This window comes from Pan paniscus, chromosome 18 (genome assembly GCF_029289425.2).
Source record: "Pan paniscus chromosome 18, NHGRI_mPanPan1-v2.0_pri, whole genome shotgun sequence".
NCBI lineage: Eukaryota > Metazoa > Chordata > Mammalia > Primates > Hominidae > Pan > Pan paniscus.
In genome coordinates, this window is record NC_073267.2 from 50,203,568 (window position 1) to 50,225,933 (window position 22,366).

The following is a 22,366-nucleotide window of genomic DNA, read 5'->3' on the forward strand; positions in this document are numbered from 1 at the left end:
TCTAGAAAACATCATATATTCCCCCTTTTCTAAGCCGGCAGTTTGTAAAACATGATCTGTAGGCAATATCTAGCCACAGCCTTCTTTTGGTTGGCCCTTGAGCTAAGTATGGTTTTTACGTTGTTAAAGGATTAGGAAGAGAAGGAGGAGGAAGAGAAGGGGGGAATGCAACAGAGCAAACTACAGCAGAAAATATTTACTCTCTGCCTTCTACAGAGAAAGCTGGTTGACTCCTGGCACACTTTCCGCATCTACACCATTGCGCAGGCCATTCTGCTGCCTGGAATGCCCTCACCTGGCTTTCACCGGCCTTTGGTGAACTCTACTCATCCTAAACACTCGGACAAAACTGCCGTCTGTGAGCCTCTGCCTCAGAGCTCCCCAGGCCATGACTGCATTTACTTGGTCAGCTTCAGCCTGGGGTGATACCCATCCCCGGGCTGGCCAGCGGGGGCAGGTCCCATCTTGCCTATCTTGGTGTTCTGGACCAATGCCGGGCATGTCATAGGGCACAATGCATGCAACACAATAGACCACAGAACTCTCCAAGCGGAGCACCACCCACACACCATCTCAGCCCCCCTTCCACAGACCCCCCAGCTTCACCTACCTCATCCTGCAGGTTGATGTCACCAGGCCCAAGGTTGAGCTGCTCCTGTAGGCTGGACACCACTGCATTGTTGCCGGGCACTCTGTAAAAGCCTGTGGACTCCAGCCCTCGTGCCTCCACAATGTGACAGCATGGAGCCACGATTAAGGGGATGTGCTGGGGACACAGGGGAGGGGTGTAAGAGGGGACAGGGGCCAGAGGAGCTGGGGAGGCCAAGAAGGGGACAATGCAAGGCCCAGGGCTGCTGCTAGGAACCCTTGGGGGGAAGAAAAGGCCCTTGCTGCCTCCAGTCTGGGAGCTACAAATGACACCAAAGCCTCGCCATGGTCTGAGAAGGAGCCGGGCTCAGCCTCAGCGCTGCTGCTCCCTCCCTGGGAGGCCCAGGGCAGGCGGGGACCTTCCCCTCTCTGGGCTGTTTTCCCAGCTGTGTTTGTACAATGAGGTGGAGACCTTGTTCCATGTCCCTTGCTGCTCTGACCCTCTGTGTCTTGGTCTCCCCCTGCCGGGCCTGCTCTGGCGTGTGGCAGAGACCCACCTGGTTCTCCGTGGTTGGCTGGCACTCCTCCAGCCTGACCCCAAATGCCCTTGGGGCGGCCTTCTTATTTTTCTTGATGATGTTGATGCCCCAGGGGGTTTTGGGGGCTGCAGCACTGTCATCTGAAGTGGGGGAGACAGAGCCAGAGTGAGCTGGAGTATCCAGGAAGGTCGCACACATTCACTGCCACATTCACACATTTGGATGTATGGGGATTCCATCAGAGATGCCCAGGGCTGATGGGACATTGTATGGCAAGAGAGAAGGCCTGAAGGGGAGGATGCTTACCCCAAAGGAGAGGCCCAGAGCAATGCAAGGACTTCTGTGTGGCTCGTGGGCCAAAACTACAAGGCGGAAGCCATAGAACTTTGTTTCTTTAGAGACAGGGTCTCTGTCACTCAGGCTGTAGTGCAGTGGTATGATCATAGCTCAATGCAGCCTCAAATTCCTGGGCTCAAGCAATCTTCCCTCCCCAGCCTCCCGAGTGGCTGGGACTATAAGCTCATACCACCACACCTGGCTAATTAAAAAAAATTTTTTTGCCAGGCACAGTGGCTTATGCTTGTAATCCCAGCACTTTGGGAAGCTGAGGCCGGCAGGACCACATGAGGCCGGGAGTTCGAGACGAGCTGGCCAACATGGCAAAACCCTGTCTGTACTAAACATGCAAAAATTAGCTGGGCGTGGGCCGGGCGCGGTGGCTTACGCCTGTAATCCCAGCACTATGGGAGGCCGAGGCGGGCAGATCACAAGGTCAGGAGATCGAGACCATCCTGGCTAACACGGTGAAACCCCGTCTCTGCTAAAAATACAAAAAAATTAGCCAAGTGCGGTGTTGGGCACCTGTAGTACCAGCTAGTCAGGAGGCTGAGGCAGGAGAACGGCGTGAACCCAGGAGGCGGAGCTTTCAGTGAGCCAAGATCACACCACTGCACTCCAGCCTGGGCAACAGGGCAAGACTCCGTCTCAAAAAAAAAAAAAATTAGCCAGGCGGGGTGGTGCATGCCTGTAATTCCAGTTACTAGGTGGGGGCTGAGGCACAAGAATCGCTTTAACCCAAGAGGTGGAGGTTGCGATGAGCTGAGATCATGCCACTGCACTCCAGCCTGAGTGACAGAACAAGACTCTGTCTCTAAATAAATAAAGAATATATAAAAAAATATTTTGTAGGGATAGGACCTTGCTATGTTACCCAGGCTGGTCTCAAACTCCTGGCCTCAAGCAATCCTCCAGGCTCAGCCTCCCAAAATGATGCTGGGATTATAGGTGTCAGCCACCATGCCTGCTGGCCCAAGGGAACAACTTTCTTTTATTTATTTTTATTTTTATTTTTTTTTGAGACAGGGTCTCGCTCTGTCACCCAGACTGGAGTGCAGTGGTGTGATCTCGGCTCACTGCAACCTCCACCTCCCAGGCTCAAGTGATTCTCGTGTCTCAGCCTCCCAAGTAGTTGGGATTACAGGCGCACACCACCACACCTGGGTACTTTTGTTGTATTTTTTTTTTTGAGACGGAGTCTTGCTCTGTCACCCAGGCTAGAGTGCAGTGGCGCAATCTTGGCTCAATGCAAGCTCCGCCTCCCAGGTTCACGCCATTCTCCTGCCTCAGCCTCCATAGTAGCTGGGACTACAGGTGCCTGCCACCACGCGCAGCTAATTTTTTGTGTTTTTTAGTAGAGATGGGGTTTCACCGTGTTAGCCAGGATGGTCTCAATCTCCTGACCTTGTGATCCACCTGCCTCGGCCTCCCAAAGTGCTGGGATTACAGGCGTGAGCCACCGTGCCCAGCCTTTTGTATTTTTAGTAGAGTTGGGGTTTCGCCATGTTGGTCAGGCTGGTCTTGAACTCCTGACCTCAGGTGATCTGCCTGTCTTGGCCTCCCAAAGTGCTGGGATTACAGGTGTGAGCCACCTTGCCCAGCCAGGTAAGAACTTTCTAATAGCCAAAGGTGAGGGAAATGGGAAAGGTTGCTCTTGGAAAGGGTGGGCCTCGCATCCCTGCAGAGACACCAGCAAAGATTAGAGGACCACCCAGCAGGGATGTCAGGGAGGGGAATCAGGCTCCAGGCCCTCCCACCCCAAGACCCTGAGAGCCCCCAGACCCTCACAGGCATGCACACGCAGACAGACATACCGGTAACCCTGGCACACAGTCAGGCACACACGAGCAGACACAGCCCAACACACACACATGCCCTCCCCTCTCCATGCTCTCTTCCCCAACACACCACCCTGTCTCAGTGGCCACCTTCCTACCCTTGCTCCCTGCGGGCAGGTCCTGAGTCCTGAGGCCACGTGCCGCACTCTGCTTGAGGAACTCAGACTTGAGGCCCCCCAGGCTGTGAGAGCCTTTGGGGGAGGAATCAGCTTTGGGCCCAGAGCTATGGCTGTGTAGGAAAAAGGGGGAGAGGAGAGGTCTTCACTTGGAGTGGCCAAGCAGGCCACCCACCCTGGCCTCCTGCCCCTCGGGACATCCCCTCCACCCTGAGGCAATGCCTCCATGCCAAACTGCAGCCTGGAGACCCTGGATACCCTGGATACCCCTTCCCCCAGCAGAGGGCAGCCCTGGAGGTGGTCCAGGAAGACATCCTCTGCCTTCAGCCCCCTACCACCCCCACAGAGGAGACTGCTCCACGAGGGCTACGCCTCACCTCACTTTGCGATAATCATTAAGCTTCTTGCTGATCAGAGCTTGGTTGGCACAGCCGGGGTCCTGAAGCAGGAGAGGAGAGAGTGGATCATGTCAGTGCCCACAGCCAGCCCACCCCTGGGTTCATCCCTAGCCCTGCTTCCCCTCTTGTCCACCTGCCAGGTGGACAGCCCAGACCCTGGAGTGAGAAAGACCAGGCCTGGACTCCCCAGCACCCTCTCACCAGCTGAGGCCTTGGGGAAGCCTCTTAGCCTCTCTGAGCCTCAGTCTCCTCTGTAATAAACATGGGGGGCTAACAGGGAAGGCTCGGGGCTGGGTGCAGAATCATGCAGCACTCGCCACCGTCCTGGCAGATGCTGAGCAGGCATGGAGGAGGTGCCCCAGGAGGGACTGCTACTGCCAAAGTGATGTGACTTGGAACCCCCCTGACTAAGCCTTGTTGGAGACAGCCAAGCCAGGCCCCCAGAGGAGGAGGCCCAAATTCCAGGTGCCTTCCTCCCTGCAGTGGGGAAAGCTGTTCCCGGGAGAGCAGAGCCTGGTCAGCGAGAGGATGTGTCCTCAGCAAGAGGCCATGCACTAGCGCCCCCTCCCACGGCCAGAGCAGGCCCAGGCCCACTGCCCTCTTGGCAGAGACCCCAGGCCTGGGATGCCCACATGACTTTTGTGGGTGTCTCAAGGCACTTCTGTGCAGGCTCCTGGCCAAAGAAGTAAACAGGGAGGAATCCCTACCTAGGTCACTGGAGTGTAGCTACGGCTGACCGCAATGGGCCCCATTAAAAAAAAATTCTTCTGCTGGGCGCAGTGGCTCACACCTGTTATCCCAGCACTTTGGGAGGCTGAGGTGGGAGGATCACGAGGTCAGGAGATCAAGACCATCCTGGCTAACACAGTGAAACCCCGTCTCTATTAAAAAAAAATTAGCCAGGCATGGTAGCATGTACCTGTCTCAGCTACTCAGGAGGCTAAGGCAGGAGAATCACTTGAACCTGGGAGGTGGAGATTGCAGTGAGCTGAGATCGCGCCACTGCACTCCAGCCTGGGCAGCAGAGTGAGACTCTGTCTCAAAAAAAAAAAAAAAAATTCTCCCAAAATCCCTGCCGAGGCCCTTGGCTCCAACCTTGCCCACCTGTGGCCAAAGGCCAAGCCTCTCGGCCTCCTCACAAGGTCAACGTGTTCATCCTCCTGCAGACAGGCCAGCCCAGTGCAGTTCTGGTGCGGGGACACTCATGCCCTAACACACTCCATAGGAGGCCCCTGCCTTCCTCGCCTGCTGAGAAAAGCTGAGACTGGCCTGGAGCTGACCACTCCACATCAGAGCCTGCTCAAGGCGATCCTAACACAGTCACAATAATCCCTGTCATCATTAGGGTCAGGATGGTGACTGCCGGTCCCTGCACCCGAGGACGCCAGGTCCTCCGTGAGCCCTGCCCTTGCACCCTCGTCACCCTGAAACCTAGGGGGACACAATCACGAGGTGCACTCCTGTCAGCCCCCCTTTCTAGCAGAGGGAAGTGAGGCTCAGAGCGGACATCCCAGGTCCACAGCCGGTGAGAGGCCACCCCGCCCGCCCTCTGTGGCCGCCGGGCTGGCCGGGCCCTCACCTCACCCTCGGCCCTGCTGTTCTCCCGGATCACTCTGATCCAGCCCAGCATGTCATCCCAGTCCTCAGCCTGAAAGAGATATTCATAGAAGTCAGCGGTGGTCAGCCGGAACACGTGCCTCCTCTTGGTCTCGCTGTAGGAGATGTCCACGAGGCAGGAGCCGATGCAGACGGGCGCCGCCTCGTCCTCACCTGCGCCGGCTGCCGCAGCCCCCACCGCCGCCGGCCCGGGCTCCCGCCGCTCCTTGCTCAGTGAGAGCGAGCGCGCCTGCAGCACGGCGTATACCCGCTTCCACTGGCGCAGGCCGCTGCCCGCTTTCTGCAGGGAGACACGGGGTTGGGGGAAACAAGAGTGGTGAGAGGTCAGTTCTGCCCACTGCTCTCACAGTAGCAGACAGAGGACAGCCGGGGGATGGACCCCACACTGCCTACCAGGAGCCCCCTGCTCCACCCGGCTAGACCTGGGCAGCCTCCTGCCCACAGCCCACCAATGCTTTCTCAGTCCATCGCCTGCCTAGACACCCCTACCCATCACCCTAAAGCCCGCCAGCAGACCACAACCCTCTCCCCCTCTAAACACCAGCATCAACACTCACCAAGGGGTGGCAATGCTCAGACACCCAGCATGGCCCTCCGTACATGAAATCCTCGGGAAGCCATTCCCAGCCCATGCCCCTCCCCAGGCTGCCCCTCATCCCAGCAAACCTGCTCAGAAGCTGTCCGCACTCTTAGAGGGTTGTTCTCCCCACTTTCCTGCCGCCCACCCAAGACTCCACTTGCCCAGAAGCTCCTCTCAGGGACACCCAGAACCGCCATGTGGCCAAAGCCAATGGCTGCTTCTCCCCAACTTGCCTTAACCCCTTGGCGGCATCTGACACAGCCAGCCCCTCCTTCCCTCTCCAGACCCCATCTCGGCACCTGAGACCCCACGTTCCCGGCTTTCTTCCTAATGCCACTGGCTCCTTCCTCGTCTTCTCTACTTCCCCTCCCCCACCCTCTACACCTGTAGTTAAACAGCCAGGAGACTCGTCCCCACGGGACATTTGTGTGGAGGGAGCTGGAGGGTGTGCTATGGCATCTGAGGGATGTGGCTAAACATTGCGCAATGCACAGGACGGCCTCCCCCAACAAGGAATTATCTGGCTCAAAATGTCAGCAGAGCGGAGGGTAACAGACCCCGCCCTAAAGGAAGCGGAGCTCCAGAACTTTGTCCTGACTCTCCCCTCCTCTCCTCTCCCTGCACACCTCCCTCAAGGATGTCACCTGTGCCGTGCCTTTAAACCAGGTCCATCTGCTGATGGCCATTCCCGAGCCCAGCATCTCCCCCAGCCACAGCCCGGCACCCCCACCCTGCTCAGTGTCTTCATTTGCAGGTCCCATGGGCACTTTGCACAATACTTGCCAGGCCATGTGATTTCTTACCATCAAACCTCTTCTCCACTCTCTACCCCCATCTTTTCCAGCCCAGTCAATCCATCCAGTTGTCCAGAAACCTGGGAGCTGCCCTTGACTCCTCCCTTTTCCTCACCCTTGACATCCCATCCATCAGGAAGTCACAACTGTTCTGCCTCCAAAACATCCCCTGTCTCTGTCTTTCCTGCCAGAGGAAAGACATCTTTCCATGCCATCAACGCCTCTTGCTTGGAGGATGCACAGACCTTCCCAGTCTCTACTCTTGCTCCTGCATCCATTCTCCAGCAGCAGCTGCAGCGATCATGTTAGAATGAAAAGGAGATCACATCTCTCCCCTGCTCAGCATCCTCTCAAGAGATCCCATCGCCCTCAGAATCAAATCTAAAGTCTCCTGTGGTCTGTCCCTGCCTTTCTCCAAATTCATCTTCACACCTTTCTCACTATGTCAAGCCAGGGGGCCCTTGCATGTGAGCGAGACAAGCCTTTCTTTTCTCAGGGCCTCTCCGCTTGCTGTTCCTTCTGCCTAAGCCCCCCTCCCTCACTTCTATATGTGGCTGCTTCCTTCTTCCCCTTCAGATCTGAACTCCAGCATCACCAATGTCACCTCCTCAGCGAGGCCTTCTCTGGCCATATTTTTCCCTCAATGCAGCTCCCGCTTCTGATCAGCTTGATCCTTTCCAAGAACTTACTGCAGCCTCAGGCTGTCCTGGGGACAGGGAGCTTATCTGTCCTCTCATTTCCATATCCCAGGGCCTACAGCAGCATGCAAGCGCTCATCAATATTTGCTGAATAAATGAATTAATGATCCTTGGAGCACCCTGAGGGCAGGAGCTCCATCTCCCATCAGACCAAGAGCTCCTCTCTGCTGGCTGGTGGCTCCACATCCAGCACAGGCCTCAGCTCTCCGAACAAACCAGACAAAGAGATCCCGTGGCTGGCAGATGGGCACAGCCCACATCTGGCCTCCCATCATGTGGATCCTGAGCTGTGAGCCCTGCTCATCACAGAACTGCTGGAGGGGGACAGGGACATTCAGAGTAGGAAACAGCAGAGCCCTCCAGGGAGAATTTTAATGTGACAGTGAGGTGGTGACAAGGGCACCTCTCTGAGGCTAAACCAGCGGCATGACCTAGGACAAGTCAACTGCACTCCCAGGCCTCAGTGTCTCCGGCTGGTAAATGAGTGAGGGAGTTGGTCACCAAGGCTGCATGCAGCTCCCATGCTGGGGCTGAGGCTGCGGGGACAAGTCACTGTCCCTTTCCCTCCTCTGCCTGACAGTCCGTGTCTCTGAAAGAGGCTGGGGCTGGGAGGGAGCACAGAGAGGGTGCCCACGGCCTGGGTGGACCAAGGGCCTGAGGCTGACTTGAAGACTCTCCTCTAACGTCCAGGCCACGGCACCAAAGGAACAAGTGACATCGGGTTTTGGCCAGCAAGGGAGTGGAGGCCTGGTCCTCCAGAACTGGCCAGTGAGCAGGAAGGGGACAGCTCCTGTCCCTGAACTGGGCTCAGGGCCCCCAGGAGCTGAGGGTCAGGCTCCCTGGCAGGAGGAGCCAGCCACCCTCACAAGGACCCTTCATGTGGCTCACACGTTAGACTGGAAGGGCTGGCCCACATGCGGCTCTCCTCGCACAGTGCACGTGGCTGGTCCCTCCTTGCCTCATGGCTCCCACCCCACGGGTCGCTGCCAACTTGCTGGCTCTTTTTGGTCTCTGTTGGCCTCCCCGGCCCCCCCACTTCTCTCAAGGCTCAGCCAGGTCTCTTGCCTTCTTCCTTCGAGCCTCTGCACAGAGGCACATGTAACTCGTCGGTGCTGACAGACAAAGGCCGTCCCCAGGTGGGTCTCCCTCTAGTACCACGCCCTCAGAGCCTCTGTCCCCAGGACATCTCCACTGGGGTCTGTCCCAGGGCCCTCAGACTCACATAGCCCCAGTGGAGCCACTTGGCTTCCTCTCCCCAAACCTGCTCCTCCAGTGTGCCATGGCCCAGGGAGGGTCCCACCACCCACCACCCTCCCTCAGCCCACGCCAGGAATCCAGGAACCTTTTTGCCTCCTCCTCCTTCCATACCTCCCAGCAGCTGGCAAGCCCTGGCCATCCTTCCCATGGAATCTCTCTCTAAAGTGTCCACTCCACCCAGCCCCACACCACTGCATTGGGTCGGGGCCCCCAGCCTCATTCACCTGGACAAGGGCAATGGGATTGGCTCCTCCAGTCACAGACATAACCCCAGTCTCCTGCCAGCCCCAGCCCACATTTAAAACCCTGGACAGAGCCGGGCACGGTGGCTCACGCCTGTAATCCAAGCCCTTTGGGAGGCCAAGGCAGGCAGATCACTTGAGGTCAGGAGTTCGAGACCAACCTGGCCAACATAGTGAAACCCAGTCTCTACTAAAACTACAAAAATTAGCTGGGTGTGGTAGCAGGTGCCTGTAGTCCTAGCTACCCAGGAGGCTGAGGCTCGAGAATTGCTTGAACCCGGGGGGCGGAGGTTGCAGTGAGCTGAGATCGTACCACTGCACTCCAGCCTGGGCAACAGAGTGAAACTCCGTCTCAAAAATAGATAATGAAATAAAATAAAATAAAATAAAATAAAATAAAATAAAATAATAAAACCCTGGACAGGCTCTTCCTGGGTATGAAGGCCCCACACTCTGGGCAGGCACCCAATTCCCCAGCTCATCTTCCACCTCTCGCCCTGGCTCCCAGCACACCTCTCCCCACCTCTCCCCAGGACCCTCTAAGGAGACATCTTCCCTGTCAGGCCCCTCCACTGTCTCCCAGTTTTGTGGCTTCTTATCCTTTCGTGTCTCAGCCTCTGGATACCTCCCTACCCACGCCCACCTGCCCCTGCACCCGGGCGTCACGGCAGTCTGTGCACTTGGAACCATGATGCCACATGCGTTCTCTCTGCTCAACAGGAGCAACAGGAGCCCCAGGAGGGCAGGGCTGCCCTGGCTCCCTCACCACTAACTCCCCAGAACCTCCACAGAGGCTCCCGAGCAGGGAGGCCTTAGTCATTCTCCACGGAGGCGCATCAGTCCCGCCTTGACTTCACCCTCACTTAATCCACAGCAGCCCTTGAGGTAGGATAACATTGTTCCCATCGTACAGATCAGAAAGTGAGGCTCGGGGAAGGTCAGTGGGGTGCCCAAAGCCATGTGCTTGATATGTGGCTGGATAGGAACTCAAAGTCTGTCTGCTTCAAAGCTTATGTTCTTTCCAGGGACCCCCAAGACCCCAGAAGGCAGGGCAGAAAATTCAAATAGCAGTAAGTGGGCTGGGCACAGTGGCTCATGCCTGTAATCCCAGCACTTTGGGAGGCCAAGGCAGGCAGATCATTTGAGGTCAGGAGTTTGAGACCAGCCTGACCAACATGGTGAAACTCCGTCTCTACTAAAAAAAATACAAAAAAAAAAAAAATTTAATGGGGTTTGGTGGTGAGTGCCTGTAGTCCCATCTACCCAGGAGGCTGAGGCTGGAGAATTGCTTGAACCCAGGAGGTAGAGGTTGTAGTGAGCCGAGATCGCGCCACTGCCCTCCAGTCTGGGCGACAGAGTGAGACTCCATCTCAAAAAAAGAAAACAAATAGCAGTAAGCAGAAGTACAGCAGCTTCAAGTGCCGGGCACTGAGTAAACCCTTTACTTAGATCATCTCATTTAATCCTTAGCAATAGGCTTATGAGCTAGGGATTACTGTTAGCTCCATTTACAGATGAGGACACTGAGTCATGGCCAGGTGAGTCACCCAGGCTCTCAGAGCAATGAGTGATGTAGTCAAGAGTCAAACCTGGGTTCATCCTAATTGCCGGGAGGGAAGGCAGTGGTCTCTCCTCCCACTTCTCCAGCCCACAGCGCAGCCTGGGGCCAGGATTTGCACCCCATGGATCCAGGGGCTCTGCCCTTCTCTCAGAGTCCTGCTGGTTCCCTCCCAGGCCCTCCCCAAGTACTCCCCGAAGCCCCCTTTGCCTCTCACCTGGATCTCCACGGTGGCTCTAACTGGTCTTCTCGCTTCCAGCGTGGCCCCTCCCTAACTCACTCCCAGGGAGCCAAATGAATATTTTAAAGCTGTAACTCCCTTGGCAAGAGCCCCCGAGAGCTTTTGGTTGCCCTTAGGATGAACACTAAGCCCTTTGATGGCTTGCCTGCATCTTCTTGGGCCTTAACTCTCCTACGGAAATCACCCCGGCCTTGCTCCTTGTTTTCCATGAGCCCCAGCGGCCATCTTCAGGATAGCCTGTCAAGCCAGGGCCACTGTGGGGTGGTTTTGCCAGAATTCCAAGCACGACTCGATCAGATCCATCCCACAGCAAAATCCACCTCTCTTTTTAACTTCTTTTACATAAGTTCTTTAAATCTCCCTGCCAGGAAGTTCTTCCTAGCATCTAACCTCCATCCTTCATGCAACAACCTACACTGGTTCTCTCTGGCTCCAGAGGCTGTCAGGGTAGGCCTAGGAGAGGCTGGAGGGTTCTGCTAGAGCCAGCTTCCACCTCATTCCTCCACCCATCTTACCTTCCCCTTCTTGGTGAGGTTCTGCTTATAATACAACCAGCCTTCTCTCCTGATATCGCTGAAGGTCGCATCTGAGAGGTCAGAGGTTGAGTGTCGCTTAGAAGGAGCGTCAGCATCTTCAGAGGTGCCCCAGCTATCCAAGGACTGCAGGGAGACAACAGAGGACAATTTAGGGTGGCTCCCACAACGCCAGCATCTCAGGAACCCCATGGACCACTTGTGGCCGCACAGTCCTGATATATGTCTGTGCTACACCCCGATGTGCCGTGCGACCTCATGGGCATTGCTTGTCCTCTCTGGACCACTTGTGTTGAGGTCATGAGACATACGTGAAGGAGAAGCCAGAAAGGAGGAAAGGCTATGACCTGTCAGCAGACCACACGCCTCACCACGCTAGAGGAGCCAATTCGGAGCCTCCCGTAACTTTATAGACTTAGAAGAATTAAGGAAATGGAGGAAGTGATCGTGTCAACGAGGAGTTAAATAAACAGGGGAAGTGGGAACATCAACAAAGGCTGAGTGAGTGGAGCAGGTAGTCATGTCCATGAGGCGTTAAACAGAGGAAGTGACAGTGTCAACAGGACTCCAGCCAGAGGGCGCCAGTCAAGGGAGAGTTAAATAAGCAGAAGAAGTGATAAGAAATAAGCTAGGTGCCAATATCACCGGGGTGTTCAACCAACCAATGAGACAGAGCGCTTGACATCAAGATGGCTTTTCCAGTCCATCTAGAATCAAAAACAGCCAGGGAAAGGTGGGGCGGGCACGGTGGCTCATGCCTGTAATCCCAGCACTTTGGGAGGCTGAGACAGGCAGATCACTTGAGGTCAGGAGTTCAAGATCAGCCTGGCCAACATGGTGAAACCCCATCTCTACTAAAAACACAAAAATTAGCCAGGTGTGGTGGCGCATGCCTATAATCCCAGCTACTCGGGAGGCTGAGGCATGAGAATCGGTTGAACCCAGGAGATGGAGGTTGCAGTGAGCTGAGATCGTGCCACTGCACTCCAGCCTGGGCAATAGAGTGAGACTCCATCTCAAAAAAAAAAAAAGAAAAATCGTGCATGGAAAATATATATATGATTTTAAAAACAACAATATGCCCAGGTGTGATGGCTTATGCCTGTAATCCCAGCATTTTGGGAGGCCGAAGCAAGAAGATCACTTGAGGCCAGGTGCGGTGGCTCACGCCTGTAATCCCAGCACTTTGGGAGGCCGAGGTGGGTGGATCACCTGAGGTCAGGAGTTCAAGACCAGTCTGGCCAACATGGTGAAACCCAGTCTCTATTAAAAATACAAAAATTACCCAGGCGTGGTGGCACACGCCTGTAATCCCAGCTGCTTGGGAGGCTGAGGCAGGACAATAGCTTGAACCCAGGAGGTGGACGTTGCAGTGAGCCAAGATCATGCCACTGCACTCCAGACTGGGCAATAGAGTGAGACTCTGTCTCAAAACAAACAAACAGCCAGGGCTATCACAGGCCTGATCTTGCCTCCCCAGGTCCTGAGGCTGGGAACTCCACCTGTCCACCAATCTCAACCCTGTGTCCAGGCCACACCTTTCCAGTGTCCACCCTGACCCCATCCCATGAAGACAAGACGTGATGCAAATACTGACTGAGGGTAGTGAAGGAAACAAACGAAGCCCCAAATATAAGCTCGGGGAGCTTCTATTCTAGCTGGGGAGCCAGGCAGGGAGGAAGGGAAACATCAATTGTGCATGAGGCGTGCTGAGGAGGTAAACAGAGTAGCGAAGGGAGGCGTGAAATGTCAGGAGCGGAGGCTGGAATTTGAGGGAAGACCTAAAAAGCCGCGAAGACAGTGGAGAAGTGAGTCGTGTGGCTATGGGGGATGGGTCTGGAAAGAGGCAGTCCAGACGGGGGCCCCGGGGTGGGGCTGCATGGTGTCATTCAGGGATGTCGGGGCCCACAGCAGAGGGCCGGTCCCGCGGTGGACACAAGGGTGAGGGGTGCAGGGAGGAGGGGGAAGGCAGGAGCTGGAGCAGGAACCCCCATGCCGAGGCTGTGGCCCCACCTCCCTGACACCCTCTCTCCCCACACCCTCACTCCTGCGCACGCACACACACTTGCAGCTCACCCCATCTGTGAAGAAGCTCCGGAGCAACGGCAGGCTGGGTACGCGGTTTGGCAGGTGCCTGGGAAGCGAGGGTCGAGGGTGAGGGATGTGGGCAGCAAAGCTGGGATCTCACTATCTCGTCACCCACCAAACCCCAAGCCCAGAAGCCTTCCAGCAGGGGAGGCACACTGTCCCATGCATAGAGGACCCCCAGGGCCAAAAGCCCTGCCCCAGAGCAGCTGGCCAGGGTGGCTGTGGCCACCCCACCCCATGTCCAGACAGGGTCTCACCACAGAACCTGGCCCTCGTCGCGGAAGGTGTTGAGTCCATCATCGCAGGACTTGGAGCGCTCTGTGGTGATGGCCAGCAGGTAGGAGGAGCGGCGGCCAGCCTTGATGCTGCCTGCAAAGCCGCCCGCATTGGGCCTCAGGGTCAGCGGGGCAGCAGGTCAGGGGCTTCTCAGAGCCCTCCCTTCTAGGCAGGGGCAGGAGGTGACTCTCCCAAGGTGCCCCAGGAGAAGCAGAAACCAGAGGAAGAGGCCAGACATCAAGCAGCAGACCCAACAGAGACCCCTGGGACTGGGCAGCGAGGGAAAGGGTGGGGCTGGGGGTGTGGGGAGCGCTCACTGCAGTCCTGCGAGTAATGCTGTCCGAGGGTGAAGGTGAAGGTCGGGGAAGATGGGCTGGTGCCCAGGACAGCGGCTGAGTTCATGGCACTGGAGACCACAGCAAAGGCAGGGACATGCTTGGCTTGGAGGTCAGTGCTGGGGCTGGTGGGCTCATCTATGCATGTGGAAGGAGAAAGGTGTGAAGGCGGCAGACAGCGGAACCTGCTTGCCTCCACCCTAGCCTTGCCAGCCCCCGTGCCACTTACCTCCAGGCTCAGACACATCCCAAAGGGTCCTGCTGGCAACATGCCCACTGTCAAGTGTGACCGGCCCACTGTCCAGACTGTGGCAATGGAATCCTTACCCTCGGGAGTGGGGCTGAGCCACCCTCCTTAGACCGGGCTCCTGAGGACAGAGCCAATATTCCCCCATCAGACTGGGAGCCTCCTGAGGGCAGGGACGGTGTCTCCTCCATCAGACTGAGGGCACTCAGAGAGAACGAATTATGTCTCCCCTCTCAGACCAAGAGCCTCCTGAGGGCAGGGACAGCGTCTTCCCCATCAGACTGAGAGCTTCCTAAGGGCAAAAGCTCCCCCATCAGCTGGGGCTCCTCAAGGACAGAGATGACATCTCCCCCTCAAACAGAGTGTGCTCTGGAAGAAGAGACTGCCTCTCCCGGCCACAGCCTAGAGCCTTTCATCAGGGCTCAGTGGTGTGGATGGGGCTCTTGAGACAATCCAGTGAGATCTGGAAGTGAAGAAAAAGATTATAATCTGGGATAAATATAAAAAATTACAATAAAAATTTTATTGCAAATTTACAAATTATGGTTGTTTATATGTACATGGTAAAGGGCAATGTTATGATTTGTGAATACGGTATGAAATAACTAAGATAATTAAGAAATAACTGATATAATTATCATTCATTGTTTCAAATTTTTATCTTTTATTGTGACAACATTTGACATTTACTCTTAGCTCTTTAAAATGACCAATGTACTATTTTAAATGAACCAATAGAAACCAATTGATGTAAACAATTGAAAATCTGGGAAATCAATTATGAATTACTGTAATAATTTAATAATTAAAAGTTAATAATGTAGTTAATTAAGTTTGATTTTTTTCAAACTTTTTTTATCATTTCATTGTAATGTTTAATACGAATGCCTACATATATATGCATTGGTCTGTGTATTTATACATCTTTCTATGGGTATAAATTTTTGTCCCTATAGCTATGTAGTTGCTGATGTCAACAAATGTTAATAAAACTCTGGAAGAATCAGTGCAAACAATTAGGAATGTTTATTTCTTGAAAGTATATACTTAAAAATATAATAATATGTAGAATGTTAATAATTACTAAAATTTAAATATTAATGATAAAATTCATAATAAATATAAGTAACAAAATATCACAGCCTAGAAGACTCCAGAGTCCTGCGAAGATAAATGTGACTTTTCCAGCTGAGGAGAAAGGAAACCTCTCCCGGCACCTGCTCCTGGGACCCGTCCCGTCCTCAGTGGGTCCCGAGCGCCCCCTGGTTGCCCCGCGCGCCCCTGCAGGGAGGTTTGTGTCTGGGCTCACACTGACCTCCCCTCACTGTGTCTGTGGTACAGTAATACACGGCCGTGTCCTCGGTTTTCAGGCTGTTCATTTGCAGATACAGCATGTTTTTTGAATCATCTCTTGAGATGGTGAATCTGCCTTTCACAGGTGCAGCGTAGTCTGTTGTCCCACCATTAGCTTTGCTTTTAATACAGCCAACCCACTCCAGCCCCTTCCCTGGAGCCTGGCAGACCCAGGTCATCCAGGCGTTACTGAAAGTGAATCCAGAGGCTGCACAGGAGAGTCTAAGGGACCCCCCAGGCTGTACCAAGGCCTCCCGCAGACTCCACCAGCTGCACCTCACACTGGACACCTGCAAACACAGAGACACTAAGGTCAGAAACTGCCACACATTTCCACTGTTTCTCTCACTCATGTCCACTCACACTCAATCTCTCTAGCTCTCCATAAATCACCTTTTAAAATAGCAGCAAGGAAAACCCAGCTCAGCACAAACTCCATGGTGATTCCTGTGTGTTCAGTCCTGATCACTGAATGAAAATACTTGGGAATCCCAAGGCTGGGGCTCCTCTCCCAGAGCTGCAGGGTCAGGACTGGGCTGGTTTTCATCAGGAGAGGGAGGGCCCTATTTGCATGTCACCTACTATATAGCAAGCTCTGGGGTGGGACGCCTGAGCAGAGGGCAGTGCCCAGATAAGGTAATGATGCCCTGCAAGAATCTGATGACAATGATGGTGTTTGGAAAACTTGCTGTCTTATTAGGAAATTGTGCTGTGATAAACACTTTGCACTAATCACTCTCTTACATTTTTACATATTTGTGTAAATCATATTTTTAGGGGTCAATGGTTTCTCTATTTACAGATGGCGAAGTAAACCCATACGTGGAGGGGCTTTGTATGCATCTAAGTGCTCATACCTGAGGTTAGTGAGCTCCAGTATCTGGGCCTGAGCTCCTCATCCACTGGCCCTATATTACTCCCTAACCCAACTCCAGGACAGAGCTGGGCATGCCTAGTGTGGTTTGTGAAACCCACTTTCTGTATTGAGAACATGTGTAATTTTGCTGCATTCTAGAATTCACCTAAAAATATGGTGAGAACTAGGGTTCACGAAGATAAATTATTAGATGTTTCTGAAATTTAATATTTTTTCTATCTTTATATCACTTACTTCTTGTGCAAGTTTCATTTGTTTGCTGGTAATAAATTTTATAAATTTCAGTTTACTGATAATAAACTTCACATATTTAAAGTGTACAATTGATAAACCTGATGTAACCATCCTAGTTATCAAGGTGAACCAGAAAATTCTCAAAATTTCCCTCTCATTCTTCCATATTCCGCCTCCTTTCCTCTTCCCTTCTTCTACCATTTCCCCAAATGGTAAATTCTGATCTTCTTTATATTGCTGTAGATTCAATTTAATTTATCAGAATGTATTAAAATGGAATAACATAGTACATATTCTCGTTTGCTTTATTTTCCTGAACATCAATACTTAGATATTTTACCTTGTTGTTATATTGCTTAAGTTCAGTTTTTATTTTCCAGAATTTATATAAATGAAATTATATGGTAAATCTTCTCATTTGTCTGGTTTATTTCACTCAGCAAAAATACTTAGATATTTTACCTTCTTGTTGCATGTATCAGACAATTATTTATTATAAATGTTGTGTAGTATTCCATTGAACACATTTAACATAATTTGATTTTCTGTTAAGCAGCTTAACAATGTTCAAATTATTTTATTACTCTGGTAGTACTAAAAATCTACTACTCAACTTGAAAATGTACATAAATGAGGATTATATTTTCTTTTTTTCTTACAACTACATCAATAATAACAGATAAACAGTCAAGATGAAATTTTGCAAATTTCTGAATGCTTAGGATAACTGAAGTTAAAAAAAAATCTTAAATTTAACAAGAAGGAAGTTCTTGTAGAGAGTAACAAAGTCAGCATATGAGATTACCTAAGGCAGAGTCTGGTGTATGAAATATAGGCTGTTAAAGATAAAAATACAAATATATATGGGATTGCTGGAAATTAAATATGGTTAGCTTGTTGTAGTTTGAAATTCTAAGGGACCACATACTGAAGAGCCTTTCTATCCTCTTGAATCCCTTTCCCCAAAAAAGGGGCAGTCACAAAATCTTCCTTTCCCAAAGTGTCTGTCTGGGAGAGAACAAGAGCCCCCATTTTTGAAAGGCATTCAGACTCGACTCCCTTATATCCACTACAGAACTAAAAATTACTTTGCAGGGGAACCACCAAAACCAGTACCCTAGGTGCACTGGTGCAACTCCTCAGGAATTGAGATGGGAACAGAGGTCACTGCCACGAAGTTCTGTTGAGACATAACTCTCTTTCTTATGGAATCAGAGCTTCAGTCTGCAGGGCAGGCGCAGCAGATCTGGGAGGTGATGACACTGATGGGGAACACTGGAGCTGTGGGAGGGAACACCTGGGGGAAACAGGGGGGCTGTACCCCAGTGGAAGGGACAAGAACACACAGATGAGCATCTCATCTGGAGGAGGGTCAGGAACACTCAGAAGGTCACACCCAGACTTACGGACACAATGCCTTTCTAGGAATATGGACCGAGATGAGGTCAGAGACTCTTCCTTCAGTGTAAGGGCTTCCACTAATTTATCAATTGTCAGTTACATATAACAGAGGAATGCACCTGTGGGAGCTGAAAGAGATTCTCTGGAGGATGGAACAAGGAGAAGAGACACAGTCACACAGCAAAGAAAAACAAGATATCACTGGAGCATCTGTAGTCTTTGGTGGACATAGAAGAACAGACTTCAATTAGTTGTTGAAACCTTTATATCAGTCTTTACTAATTTATATGCTAAAATAGTTGGCCTCATCAATGGAGTCTTATTATTCCCATCAGGGATGAGTGTCCATGTGGGCACGTGGTGCAGTTCTAGTCATGGGGGCAGGGGAGGTGGTCTCTTCAGGTGTTCCTGGTCCTTCAGAGGAGAATTGCAGAACTGTCTCTGCCCCTTTTCCAGCCAATATATAAAATATGTATGTGACCATGGGAATATTGTCACCATGTAACTGCATGATGGGAGTCACCTGAGGGGTGAAGCTGACTTTCTGGATGCATCAGTGTGGAAAATTGAGAAAAGAAACTTCTTGGGCACATGAGCTGTCAAATTATTCAATCCTGGAGCCACTCACTTCCAGAGGCTTCCTGTTTCCTCAGGTTGTGATTTTCCTCATTGTGTAGTCAGCCTAGGTTGTCTTTCTTCACTCTCTGCTAAAATAGTCACACATAATATCTAGAAGCATTAAGATTAATAAGTAACTAATTTGAAAATTAGAACAAGTCCCAAGTGAAGTCAAAGTTACTGTGTGGTTGACAGGAAACATGGCTGGATACTAAGAGTGTGTTCACATCTGTTTTATGTAGATTAGCAACATATTTTGTATATCCCTTAAGTAATACTTTCATTGAGACTCCTGATTTAACACTATTTCTTGATGAATAACACCTAAATCATAAAGGTGGAGGTTATTACTTAATAAATCATATTACTGGTACAAACTTTCACCTAGGGTATATTCCTATACCTGATGTAAAATCAGCCAAGAATGGAGAAGTTACTTCTCTTATTAGAGCTTGTCAATTAACTAAAAACCAGGATTAAATACAGATGTTCCACATTAGTGTGTAATTTTAAAATGTGTTGCAAGCAGAGGAGGTTCTTATGTCTCCTGGAAGCCCCATCAAAATGGACAAAAAGACATTTTCAATAAATTCCGATAGAGTGAGGAGCCAAGATGGCCGAATAGGAACAGCTCCGGTCTACAGGTCCCAGCGCGAGTGATGCAGAAGATGGGTGATTTCTGCATTTCCATCTGAGGTACCGGGTTCATCTCACTAGGGAGTGCCAGACAGTGGGCGCAGGTCAGTGGGTGCACGCACAATGCGTGAGCCGAAGCAGGGTGAGGCATTGCCTCACTTGGGAAGCACAAGGGGTCAGGGAGTTCCCTTTCCGAGTCAAAGAAAGGGGTGATGGACGCACCTGGAAAATTGGGTCACTCCCACCCGAATACTGCGCTTTTCAGACCGGCTTAAAAAACGGCGCACCACGAGATTATATCCTGCACCTGGCTCGGAGGGTCCTATCCCACGGAGACTCGCTGATTGCTAGCACAGCAGTCTGAGATCAAACTGCAAGGCCGCAGCGAGGCTGGGGGAGGGGCGCCCACCATTGCCAAGGCTTGATTAGGTAAACAAAGCAGCCTGGAAGCTCGAACTGGGTGGAGCACACCACAGCTCAAGGAGGCCTGCCTGCCTCTGTAGGCTCCACCTCTGGGGGCAGGGCACAGACAAACAAAAAGACAGCAGTAACCTCTGCAGACTTAAATGTCCCTGTCTGACTGCTTTGAAGAGAGCAGTGGTTCTCCCAGCACGCAGCTGGAGATCTGAGAATGGGCAGACTGCCTCCTCAAGTGGGTCCCTGACCCCTGACCCCCAAGCAGCCTAACTGGGAGGCACCCCCCAGCAGGGGCAGACTGACACCTCACACGGCAGGGTATTCCAACAGACCTGCAGCTGAGGGTCCTGTCTGTTAGAAGGAAAACTAACAAACAGAAAGGACATCCACACCAAAAACCCATCTGTACATCACCATCATCAAAGACCAAAAGTAGATAAAACCACAAAGATGGGGAAAAAACAGAACAGAAAAACTGGAAACTCTAAAATGCAGAGTGCCTCTCCTCCTCCAAAGGAATGCAGTTCCTCATCAGCAACGGAACAAAGCTGGATGGAGAATGACTTTGACGAGCTGAGAGAAGAAGGCTTCAGACGATCAAATTACTCTGAGCTATGGGAGGACATTCAAACCAAAGGCAAAGAAGTTGAAAACTTTGAAGAAAATTTAGAAGAATGTATAACTAGAATAACCAATACAGAGAAGTGCTTAAAGGAACTGATGGAGCTGAAAACCAAGGCTCGAGAACTAGGTGAAGAATGCAGAAGCCTCAGGAGCCGATGCAATCAACTGGAAGAAAGGGTATCAGTGATGGAACATGAAATGAATGAAATGAAGCGAGAAGGGGAGTTTAGAGAAAAAAGAATAAAAAGAAATGAGCAAAGCCTCCAAGAAATATGGTACTATGTGAAAAGACCAAATCTACGTCTGATTGGTGTACCTGAAAGTGATGGGAAGAATGGAACCAAGTTGGAAAACACTCTGCAGGATATTATCCAGGAGAACTTCCCCAATCTAGCAAGGCAGGCCAACGTTCAGATTCAGGAAACACAGAGAACGCCACAAAGATACTCCTCGAGAAGAGCAACTCCAAGACACATAATTGTCAGATTCACCAAAGTTGAAATGAAGGAAAAAATGTTAAGGGCAGCCAGAGAGAAAGGTCGGGTTACCCTCAAAGGGAAACCCATCAGACTAACAGCGGATCTCTCGGCAGAAACCCTACAAGCCAGAAGAGAGTGGGGGCCAATATTCAACATTCTTAAATAAAAGAATTTTCAACCCAGAATTTCATATCCAGCCAAACTAAGCTTCATAAGCGAAGGAGAAATAAAATCCTTTACAGACAAGCAAATGCTGAAAGATTTTGTCACCACCAGGCCTGCCCTAAAAGAGCTCCTGAAGGAAGCGCTGAACATAGAAAGGAACAACCGGTACCAGCCACTGCAAAATCATGCCAAAATGTAAAGACCATCGAGACTAGGAAGAAACTGCATCAACTAATGAGCAAAATCACCAGCTAACATCATAATGACAGGATCAAATTCACAAATAACAATATTAACTTTAAATGTAAATGGACTAAATGCTCCAGTGAAAAGACACAGACTGGAAAATTGGATAAAAAGTCAAGACCCAACAGTGTGCTGTATTAAGGAAACCCATCTCACCTGCAGAGACACACATAGGCTCAAAATAAAAGGATGGAGGAAGATCTACCAAGCAAATGGAAAACAAAAAATGGCAGGAGTTGCAATCCTAGTCTCTGATAAAACAGACTTTAAACCAACAAAGATCAAAAGAGACAAAGAAGGCCATTACATAATGGTAAAGGGATCAATTCAACAAGAAGAGCTAACTATCCTAAATATATATGCACCCAATACAGGAGCACCCAGATTCATAAAGCAAGTCCTGAGTGACCTAAAAAGAGACTTAGACTCCCACACATTAATAATGGGAGACTTTAACACCCCACTGTCAACATTAGACAGATCAATGAGACAGAAAGTCAACAAGGATACCCAGGAATTGAACTCAGCTCTGCACCAAGCGGACCTAATAGACATCTACAGAACTCTCCACCCCACATCAACAGAATATATGTTTTTTTCAGCACCACACCACACCTATTCCAAAATTGACCACATACTTGGAAGTAAAGCTCTCCTCAGCAAATGTAAAAGAACAGAAATTATAACAAACTATCTCTCAGACCACAGTGCAATCAAACTAGAATTCAGGATTAAGAATCTCACTCAAAACTACTCAACTACATGGAAACTGAACAACCTGCTCCTGAATGACTACTGGGTACATAACGAAATGAAGGCAGAAATAAAGATGTTCTTTGAAACCAATGAGAACAAAGACACAACATACCAGAATCTCTGGGATGCATTCAAAGCAGTGTGTAGAGGGAAATTTATAGCACTAAATGCCCACAAGAAAAAGCAGGAAAGATACAAAATTGACACTCTGACATCACAAAAAGAACTAGAAAAGCAAGAGCAAAAACTTTCAAAAGCTAGCAGAAGGCAAGAAATAA

At 51.1% G+C, this 22,366-nt stretch overlaps 1 protein-coding gene and 1 pseudogene across 1 annotated transcript in view; both read right to left on the reverse strand.

Moving 5' to 3' along the window:
* The window catches only part of LOC117978485 (rho GTPase-activating protein 23-like), a 32,797-nt gene extending 18,491 nt beyond the window's left edge, over window positions 1–14,306 (reverse strand). Inside the window, exons 1-9 of the mRNA XM_063598084.1 lie at window positions 14,018–14,306; window positions 13,682–13,793; window positions 13,413–13,470; window positions 11,319–11,462; window positions 5,395–5,712; window positions 3,795–3,856; window positions 3,400–3,530; window positions 1,146–1,267; window positions 611–766 (exon numbers count right to left, since the gene is read on the reverse strand). Of these exons, the coding sequence (XP_063454154.1) occupies window positions 611–766; window positions 1,146–1,267; window positions 3,400–3,530; window positions 3,795–3,856; window positions 5,395–5,712; window positions 11,319–11,462; window positions 13,413–13,470; window positions 13,682–13,793; window positions 14,018–14,306 (1,392 nt within the window). The remainder of the gene's footprint in view (window positions 1–610; window positions 767–1,145; window positions 1,268–3,399; window positions 3,531–3,794; window positions 3,857–5,394; window positions 5,713–11,318; window positions 11,463–13,412; window positions 13,471–13,681; window positions 13,794–14,017) is intronic.
* Window positions 14,307–15,523: 1,217 nt separating this feature from the next.
* Window positions 15,524–16,104, reverse strand: LOC117978868 (immunoglobulin heavy variable 3-15-like; annotated as a pseudogene).
* Between the last annotated feature and the right edge of the window lie 6,262 nt (window positions 16,105–22,366).